The sequence below is a fragment of the Elephantulus edwardii genome, unplaced genomic scaffold, assembly GCF_000299155.1.
Source record: "Elephantulus edwardii isolate Elephantulus edwardi_28Jun2011 unplaced genomic scaffold, EleEdw1.0 scaffold00236, whole genome shotgun sequence".
Lineage (NCBI taxonomy): Eukaryota > Metazoa > Chordata > Mammalia > Macroscelidea > Macroscelididae > Elephantulus > Elephantulus edwardii.
The window spans coordinates 4,083,679-4,094,146 of NW_006399986.1; the positions used below are offsets into that span (position 1 = coordinate 4,083,679).

Consider the following 10,468-nt stretch of genomic DNA (forward strand, 5'->3'; position numbering starts at 1 on the left):
CTGCAGTTCTCCCAGCTGTTAGCCCCCTGTCTTCATGCTTTCTGGCCTGACCCCCATTCCTTTGTGTCCCATCTCTGTCTTTTCCTTTGGTCGACAACACTACCTGCTAGGGCTGATGAGAGGATTATTGCTGTGTGTGGGCAGCTTGAGTTCAACTCACTGTGAACCCACATGACAGAGCACAGCTGTCTGTGGGTGGTGGTGGTGGGGATTTCCTCTGCTGTTATCTTTCCAGGAAAAGGAGCCCTGGTGGCCCTGAGAGTTAAATGCTAACACAGAGGTTTAAACCTCCTCTGTGGGAAAAAGATGAGGTACCCAGCTTCTGTAAAGACAGTTTTTGTTAAGTGCCGTCTGGCTGATTCTAATTCATTGCAACCATGTGTATAAACTGAAGGCAACCAGGCCCGATCCCAGGCCGTCCTCACAAGCTCTGTGTAAGTCCATTGCTACAGCCACTCTGTCAATGCAGCCTCCTCTTCCTCTCTCTCCCCACCCACCTCCTGACAACAGGCCCAAAGCATGTAAAAATGGCAGCCTCGGAAACCCTATTAGGACGTTAGTTCTCTGCTCTGTGAAGTCACTATGTGTCAGAATCACGCCCACAACAGTGGGTTTGGGTTTAACTCTATGGGATCCTATCACCCAGTCTTTCTTTGCTGGAGACACTTAAGTGGGTTTGAACCATCAACCTTAGAGTTTGCAGTTGAACACTTAGCTGTTATCCCACAGAGCTCCTTGATGTGAGGTTAAAACTCACAACAAATGCCTGCAAAGGGTTGAAAATAGTGCCTGAATATAGGAAGTCATCCATCCATCCTTCATCAATCCATCCATCCATTCATTCATTCATCAATTCAATTGTTCAAGTTTGGTCTTTGTTATATTTTTGAATTGTATTTTTTTTTCTACCTCTCCCTCAGGCCCTGTCCAGGACCATCCATTGTGATCTAGGGATAGTTTGGCACCATCTAGTTCTTCTGATCTCTGAGTAGTGGAAGTGTGTGGTTCTTGGAACTCATTGGTCCTTTGAACTGACTGTTTGTGTCTTTGATTCCGTCCCTCCCACTCTTTTTTTTTTTTCTATAATTATATTTTATTAAATTTTCATAAACATTTACAGAGATTTTGGGCTTCCACTCATTCATTGTTGCACTATTCTCTCTACCCTCCTCCCAGTTTGTTCTTGTCCAAATGCCACAGTGCTTGTCAAAGCCAGTTCTGATTAATCTTCTTTGTCAGTGTATCCTTTGCCATTCCCTATCACTCCTCCCTGAGAGAGACTTCACCCTGAGTCATAAAGGAAAAGGGGACGGCGTATTCTCTTAGCTACTTCCTGCTGAAAAGGGACGCTGTGGGTTTCAGGGTGAAGATCTTCTCTCACTACTCTAAAGGGCCCCTTTGGCAGTAGGAAACACATAGACTATTATGGAGATTGATTTTGGAATTCAGATGCACTCTTATTGATTGTGCTTGGCTGTACATGTACATATCCTTCAAGATGTATCATGGGGGTGTTGCAACCTAGAAGACACAAATTTGACTAACAAGTTATAAGTACATGAGTCCAAAAATTATGGAAAAGTAAAAGAAAAGATTCTTTCATTGTTTTACAAACCCTCCCCCAGGTCCCCTCCACCATGCAGCCCTCGCTCTAGTCTCCTGTGTTGACAGAAATACCCAGTTACATCTCTCTTTTAGACGGTTCTCTCCCTCCTCTGCTTCAGTGCAGTATACATTATTGAACCCATCTTACTCAGTGTCTCCCCAACCCCAAGGACAGTCCCATTCTACAACAGTGGCATCATGTAATATTTGTCCTTTTGTGACTGGGATATTTCACTCAGCATAATGTTCTCCAGAGTCAACCATTTTGAATAATATTGCATGAGTTCCTTGTTTTTTAATGCAGCATAGTATTCCATTGTGCGAATATACCACAGCTTCTCTAGCCATTCGTTTGTTGATGGGCACTTAGGTTGTTTCCAACTCCTTGCTATTGTGAACAAAGCTGCAATGAACATGGGTGTGCATATATCTGCTTGGATGTCAGCTATGGTCTCTTCAGGGTATATTCCCAGTAGTGGAATTGCTGGGTCAAATGGTATCTCTATTTGCAACTTTTTGAGAAAGCGCCATACTGCTTTCCACAGGGGTTGCACCATTTTACACTCCCACCAACAGTGAATCAGGGTTCCAGTTTCTCCACAACCTCGCCAGCATTTGTTGCTTGCTGTTCTGTTAAATTTTGCTATTTTGACTGGGGTGAAATGATATCTCATAGTTGTTTTAATTTGCATCTCTCTTAGTCCCTCCCACTCTTCTTGTTTCAACTCAGGAGGGATCAATTGTTGCATCTCAGACGGCCCACGCAGAAGCTTTGAGCACCCTAATTGCTACTCACCAGATCAGCATAGAAATCATTGTCATTGTCAACGCTATTGTGCTCATGGCACTAAATGTCTCTTGAGACTAACAGACTACAATTTTAAATAGTGTGGCTTGGTGAGCCCTCTGGAGAGGTGACATTCGAGCAGATAGTTGAAGGAAGAGAGGGGGCGAGCCTTGGGGCTTTCTGAGGGAAAAGTGCTCCAGGCAGAGGGAACAGTCGCTGCTGAGGTTCTGAAGTAACCTGACTTATTAGAGGAGCAGCCAGAGAGGAGGCCAGTGTGGCTGGAGCCAAGGGAGGAAGGGAGGGGGACAGGATGGCACATGCCAGCCGAAGGGGAGGATTAAAGGGACCACGTGGACACTCATGGAGAGCCTGTTGCTTTGACTTTTTTTTTTAAAGTTTATTTTATTATTTTTATGTATGTGTACCGTCAAATCGGATCTGACTGGTACAGGAGGAGATTGTCCCTCCTTCCCCGGAAGAACATCTGGTGGATTCGAACCATGCACCTCTGGGATTACAGTGCAGCTTCTTGCCACTAGGCCATCAGAGCTCCCCTTGCTTTGACTTTTTATAAAAAAAAAAAGATTATTTTCCTTGGATATTGGTTTGCATGCAAACATTGCTTTGACTTTGAAGGAGAGACCAGGCCATGGCTGGAGTCTGAGGCGAGGGGCTTATATGGGAGCATGCGCCCTCTGGTGTCTGGATTGAGAATGGCCTGTGAGGGCTGTGGCAGGAAGCAGACAGTCCTGGTGGAGATGAGGTGAGTTTGCAGGTATCAAGCTTGGTAATTATCGTTGTTAACTATGATCGCATGGAGTACGACTCACAGTGACACCATGAGCATCAGATCTGAACCCTGTCCTATCCCTGAAGCACTTTCCATCCCTGAAACACTTGAGCCCATTGCTGCGGTCACCCATCTCTTAGAGGGTCTTCTCTCTTTCACTGACCCTCCGTCTTTCCAAGCATGATGTCGCTTTCCTAATAATAACTTGCCCAAAAATGTCAGATGGAAGGGGAGCTCTGGTGGCCTAGTGGCAAGGAGCTGCAACTACAATCCCAGAGGCACACAGTTCGAATCCACCAGATGCTCTGCTGGGGAAGGAGGGACAATCTCCTCCTGTATCAGTCAGATCTGATCTGAGTACACTCACACAAATATTAAAAAAAAAAAAAGTCAGGTGAAGCTTTGCCCTCCTGGCCTCCAAAGAGCACTCTGGCTGCACCTTTTTCAAGACCTATTGATTTGTCCTTTTGGGAGTTCGTGGGACAGTCACTACTCTTCTCTGACAGCACAACTCAAAGGCGTTGGTTCTTCTTCCGTCGTCCTAGTTATTGTCCAGCTCTCAGATGCATAGCAAGTGATTGAAAAGACCATGGTTTGAATCAAGCTCACTTTACTCTTCAATCTGACATCGTTGCCCGTAAGTATTTTGGAGCGACCCCCAACAGCAGCTTTGTTCAAAGAAATATGTCTCCTGATTGCTGGTACCAAGAGTGTTGATTGTGGATCGAAATAAAATGAAATCATCAACAGTTTCAATCTTTTTTCCATGTATCCTGATGCTGCCATTTGGCCCAGTGGTAAAGACCTTTGTTGTCTTGATGTTGAGATGTAATCCATACTGAAGTCTATAGTCTTTAATCTTCTGCAGCAAGTACTTCAGATGCTTCTCACATTAAGCAGGCAAGGTGGTGTCATCTGTATAACACAGGTTGTTGATGAGTCTTCCTTGGATTTGGATGCCACGTTCTTTTTCACAGAGTCCAGCCTCATGATTTTTATGCTCAGCCTACAGATTGAATAGCTATGGAGAAAGGATCCAACCCTGATGTCTACCCTTCCTGATTTAAAACCATACTGTGTTCTCTGTGGAACTAGCTAGATAGTCATATGAGCACAACAAAGTAGTCTGGGATTCCGAGCAAGCTTGATAGAATCACAATGGAAAAGAGAGATGGGTTAACACAGTGGCTGCAGTAGTGTGAGCAAACACAGCAAAAAATTGGGTGGATGGTGCAGGACCAGGCTGGGGTTCGTTCTGTCTGTAGATAAGTGGGGGTGCTGTGGGTCAGAGTCAAATGACCCTTAACAACAAGGCCATGCAGTGGTTAAGCCCTGGTTTGCTTTGTGTGAGAAAGGCTGTCTGCCTCTCTTCTCTGAAGATTACAGGCTAAGAAATGCTCTGAGCAGCTCTGCTTTGCCTATAGGGCAGCTGTTAGCTGAATTAGGTTGGAGGAGTTGTGGTGGTGCAGTGTTTAAGCACATGGCTACTCACTAGTAACAGAGACTCGTTACCTCGGAGCTGAGGCAGGAGGCTTCCCAGCTCTTTCAGGGAGAGCTGGATGGATTCGAGCCGCTTGCCTTTGAGTTGACAGCGCAACTCTTTACCCACTAGACCACGGGAGCTCCCTCTTCTCCTGTGGAGAAAGACGAGGCATTAAGATTGCAGCCTGGAAACCCCATGAAGCAGCTCAACTCTGTCCTCCAGGGCCGTGGTGAGTCAGAACCGACTCCACGGGGCACGCGCAGCAAAAAAACAGAAACAGAAACCAAGAGGGCTTCAGATTCTGGAATCCTGGCTTGTGAACTTTATTACAAACCTTTGGAGAAAAAAAAATGTAATTGAGAATTCATTACATCGTTTCTCCCTTAGAGGGACTAGGCGATTTGAACTGTTGACCTTTTGGTTAGCCCAGTGTTTAACCTTTTGTGCCATTTGGCTCCCCAGGCTGAGGTATATGACCTGGCATTTTATGACTGACTTATGTCACTAAGCATCGTGTCCTGTGGAGTATCTGTGTTATGCGGTTTCATGAATTCTTCATAGTTTTTATAGGGATGCATAATACTCTTTGTACGAACGTATCATAGTTTGCTTAGCGATTCATCATCTGTGTGATATTGCTTTTGTCTCTTTGTATCTTATAAGTAATGATACAATAAGCATGGCTAAATGTATGTCATTTTGTGTTGTGTCTCTATTTCGTTGGAATATATACCCCCGTAGTGTGATTGCTGGATCAAATGATATTTCTTTTTAAAAAATGTTTGTGTGTGTACCCTCAAATTGGATCTGACCATTACAGGAGGAGATTGCCCCTCCTTCTTCAGCTGAGCATCTGGTGGATTCGAACCACATACCTCTGGGATTACAGAGCAGCTTCTTGCCACTAGGCCACCAGAGCTCCCTTCAAATGATATTTCTATTCCCAGCTGTTTTAGGAAACATCAAGTCGCTTTCCATACGATTAACCATTTTACATTCCCATCAGCAGTGTATCCAGGTTCCAGTCTCTGCATACCGTCTCCACCAGTTGTTGTCTGAGAGAAGACTTGGACTTCTAAAGCAGAGCATTAATGAACTTATCAACCAATTTAAAAATTTGTTGCCCTTAAGTCAGAGATGCGTTCTGTCTCCTTACCTTCTCAATCTATAAGAAGAACAGGTCTTTCAGGAAGCAAGGCTTTATGAGGAGGAGTGTCGCATTAGGATTGGAGGAAGACTCATCAACATCCTACATTATACAGATGACACAACCTTGCTTGCTGAAACTGAGGAGGACCTGAAGTGCTTGTTGTAGAAGGTCAAGGACTGCAGTCTTCAATATGGATTGAAGTGCAACATCAAGAAGGTGAAGATTCTCACCACTGGACCAATTGGCAGCATCAAGATAGATGGAGAAGAGACTGAGTTTAACAATTATACCTTGCTTGGCTCCACAAGCAACACTCTTACCAACAGTCAGAAAATCAAAAGGTGAATTATACTGGGAAAATCTGCTGTCAGGGACCTCTCCAGAGTACTGAAATACATCGATGTCAGTCTAGAGACTAAGGTCTACCTAATCCAGACCATGGTCTTTGCAATTATTTGCTATGCTTCAGAGAGCTAGAAAATGACTAAGGATGACAGAAGAAGAGTTGATACCCTTGAAGTGGGCTGCTGGAGAAGAGCCTTGAACATGCAATGGACTGCCAAGAAAACAAGCAGGTCTGTCTTGGAGAGGGTGAAACCAAGTTTCTCCTTGGAGGCTAGAATTTTGAAGTTCTGTCTCACATACTTTGGGCATATGGCCAGGAGAGACCGGTCCTCAGAAGGGTAGAGGGACAAGTGCAGAAGAGGAAGACGCTGGATGAGATGGATTGATACAGTAGCTTGTACAATGAGGGTGGATGTGTCCGAATTAGTGAGACTGGCTCAGGACAGGGCAGGCTTCAGAGCTGCTGTACATAGGGTCGCTAGCGACTAGATGGCACGTAACAACTACAAGAACAAGTTGTGGAAAAGGTAGCTCTAGTAGCTACCAACAGTGGTGTCTCTCTGGAGGTTCAAATCTACCAGTCGGCTTCTCTGGAGAAAGATAGGCATTTTCCTCCAAAAGTCCTTCCCGATTTGCAGGCTCTGAAAACCCACTGGAGGGTCAGACATGCGTGGGTGTGGACTCAGTGACACATCACAACAACAAACACAAAGCAATCAATTCTCTATCCTAAGACCGTGGAAACACTTTAATTCCCAGTGAGTTTAAGGCTGAGGAGTTGGCAGGGAGACGCTGGCTGGACAATTATTTTGGGAATAGCCACGCCCTCAATCCAACACGTGGTCCTAGTAGCTGTCAAACTTCTGGGTATGTTGGTCATGTGACACAATATTGGCCCAATCAGAATAAAGCATCCCTCTTGCCTGCAATGTTGTTGTTGTTGTTATGCGCCATCGAGTCGCTTGCGACTCCTAGCGACCCTATGTACAACAGCCCTAAACTCTGCTCTGTCCTGTGCCAGTCGTACTGTCTCTGACACTCTCATCCCAATTATCCCAGTCACTGAATCAATCCACCTCATAGAGGGCCTTCCTCTCCTGCACCGTCCCTCCACCCTCCCAGGCATGATGTCCTTCTCCAAGGACCGGTCTCTCCTCACAACATGTCCAAAGTATGTTAGACGGAGCCTCAGAATCCTTGCCTCCAAGGAGCCACCCAGTTTAACCCTTTCCAGGACAAATCTGTTTGTTTTCCTAGCAGTCCATGGTATTCTCAATACTCTTCTCCAGCACCACAGCTCAAAGGCATCAATTCTTCTTCTATCCTCCTTGGTCATTGTCCAACTCTCTGATGCATAACAGGTGATTGCGAAGACCATGGCCTGTATCAGGTGCACCTTACTCTCCAGAGAGACACCATTGCTCTTCAGCACTTTGGAGAGGGCCCTAACAGCAGACTTTCCCATGGCAATGCGCCTTTTAATTTCCTGGCTGCTGGTGCCAATACTGTTGACTGTGGAGCCAAGCAAACTAAAGCCGTGTACAATCTCAATCTCTTTTTTTTTTTTCAATCTCAATCTCTTCACCATCCATCCTGATGCTGCCAATTGGTCCAGTGGTGAGAATCTTTGTCTTCTTGACATTGAGCCTCAATCCATATTGCAGGCTGCAGTCCTTGACACTCTGCAGCAGGCGCTTCAGGTCCTCTTCAGTTTCAGCAAGCAGGGTTGTGTCATCCACAAAACGCAGATTGTTGATAAATCATCCACCAATCTTGACCCCACATTTCTCCTCATAGAGCCCAGCCTCCCAGATAATCTGTTCTGCATATAGGTTGAAAAGGTATGGAGATAGGATGCATCCCTGGCGTACGCCCTTCCCAATTTTGAACCATGCAGTGTTCCCTTGCTCTGTTCTGACGACTGCCTCCTGGTCCAAGTATAGGTTTCGCATTAGAACGATCAAGTGTTCTGGGATTCCCATTCTTCTCAGAGTCAGCCATAGTTTGTTATGATCTACAAAGTCAAATGCCTTTGCATAGTCAATGAAACACAGATAGACATTCCTCTGGTATTCCCTGCTTTCAGCCAAGATCCATCTAACATCAGCTACAATATCTCTAGTACCACGACCCCTTCTAAACCCAGCCTGGACTCCTGGTAGTTCTCTGTTGATGTGCTGTTCCAGTCGTTTTTGGATAATCTTTAGTAAAATCTTGCTTGCATGTGAAATCAGTGAGATTGTTCTGTAGTTTCCACATTCTGTTGGGTCACCTTTCTTTGGGATAGGAACAAATATCGATCTCTTCCAGTCAGTTGGCCAAGTGTCGTTCTCCAGATTTCTTGGCACAATTTGGTGAGCACGTCCATGGCAGCATCTGTTAACTGAAATATGTCACTTGGTATACCTTTTATTCCTGGGGCCTTATGTTTTGCTATGTCCTTCAAAGCAGCCTGAACTTCTTCTTTCATCACCATAGGCTCTTGCTCATATGTTGTTTCATGAAATTGGTTCCAAATTAAGCAGTGGATTCCTGTTGTTGTGAACCGTGGAGTCTGAACAGATACACAGCTGATCCTATGGTAGTTGTTTTGGGTTTTTTTTCTGGCACAGTCCTAAGGAATTGGATGTGTTCAAGAAAGCGAGCCAGTGTCTTTCAGGCTTGAATCTTGGGTCATATAGGGCAACTGATGGCCCTTGTCATTAGGTCGTTCAGGACCCCACATGGGTCCGTTTTGGGTATAGGAAGATCCTATTAGGATCCTATAGGGCGCAGAACTGGATGTCCAGGGATTTGAGGGAAAAAAAAAAGAGAGGACATTTGTAGTCAAAGGCTGAGTTTCTACGTTTCTCATTTCCCAGGCTCCCCTGCCTCGGCCCAGGATGAGCGCCCAGGAGCAGCTGGAGCGCATGCGCAGACATCAGGAGAGTGGACGGTCCCTCCCTCACTCCTCTTCCTCCAAGCTCCTCACTCTAGGGAGGACTCTGTCCCCCGCCAGACGCCACCCGGACCCGGAGCCAAGGGTGAGGACAGCAGTTTGGGAAAATGGGGAGATGGGGAAGATTCTGGGTCTTTGCCTTCTGTAGCTTGGGTTTTTAGTTTGCCTCTTGTTTTTTTTTTAAATTAATTTTTTAAAAATTGTATTACTTTTTGTGCGTGTACCGTCAACTTGGATCTGACTGGCACAGGAGGAGATTGCCCCTCCTTCTCCAGCAGAGCATCTGGTGGATTCGAACCACGTACCTCTGGGATTGCAGGGCAGCTTCTTGCCACTAGGCCACCAGAGGCCCCTTGGTTTGCCTCTTTTTAAAACGAGGTTGCCCCCTCCTTGGTTTCCATAATCACTTGCGCTCCACAGGCTTTCTGGCCCCCCTGGAGGTGGGAGGAGTGGGAGAGGGTGTCAATAAGACCCCGCTCCCGAAGCACTTTCTCCTCAGTTTGGGTGTATGTAGTTGCTATGTGTGGTCAAAGGTATTAGTTTATAAAACAAGACTGTTACCAGAAAAGAATTGGTCTGCCTCTTGTCTCTGGATGAAACAGTCTTGGAGATAGGATTGAAGTTGGAAAAGCTTAAGTTTTCTTATATTTGTTTGTGTACGCAAGACAGGTGATATGAGCTTCCCAAATCTGTCTCAACAAGAGAAGGTTCTGAGTGGATATTTGTAGGCTAATTTAAAGGCAGAGCCCTAAGTAAAATAATAATAATATGAAGGGAGCTCTGGTGGCCTAGTGGCAAGAAGCTGCACTGCAATCCCGGAGGCGCGCAGTTCGAATCCACCAGATGCTCTGCTGGAGAAGGAGGGGCAATTTCTTCCTGTACAAGGCAGGCCCGATTTGATGGCACACACACACAAAATAATAAAATAAAATTTAAAATAATAATAATAATAATAATAATTTGAGAAGCTGGACTATATGAACAAGAATGTGGCATTAGCGTTGGAGGAAGACTCTTCAGTAACTTGCATTATGCTCATGGTGCAGCCTTGCCTGCAGAAGGTGAGGAGGACTTGGAGTACTCACTGCAGAAGATCAAAGACGATAGCCTTCAGTATGGATTAGGACCCAACATAAAGAAGACAGAAGTCCTCACCACTGGGCTGATATCAGGGCGACATAATGATAGAGGAAGGTTAAAGTTTTCAGTCACTGCATTTTACTTGAATCCGCAATCAACACCCATGGTAGCAGTAGTCAAGAAATCAAAAGACTGCACTGCAATCCCAGAGGTCCGTGGTTCAACTCCACCAGATGCTCTGCTGGAGAAGGAGGGGCAATCTCCTCCTGTGCCAATCAGAACCGATTTGA

The 10,468-nt window shown here is 45.5% G+C and overlaps 1 protein-coding gene across 1 annotated transcript in view; it reads left to right on the forward strand.

Moving 5' to 3' along the window:
* The window catches only part of PLEKHA4 (pleckstrin homology domain containing, family A (phosphoinositide binding specific) member 4), a 43,214-nt gene that overhangs the window by 29,726 nt on the left and 3,020 nt on the right, over positions 1-10,468 (forward strand). The window contains exon 16 of the mRNA XM_006898743.1: positions 9,022-9,183. Coding sequence (XP_006898805.1) covers positions 9,022-9,183 — 162 coding nt within the window. The remainder of the gene's footprint in view (positions 1-9,021; positions 9,184-10,468) is intronic.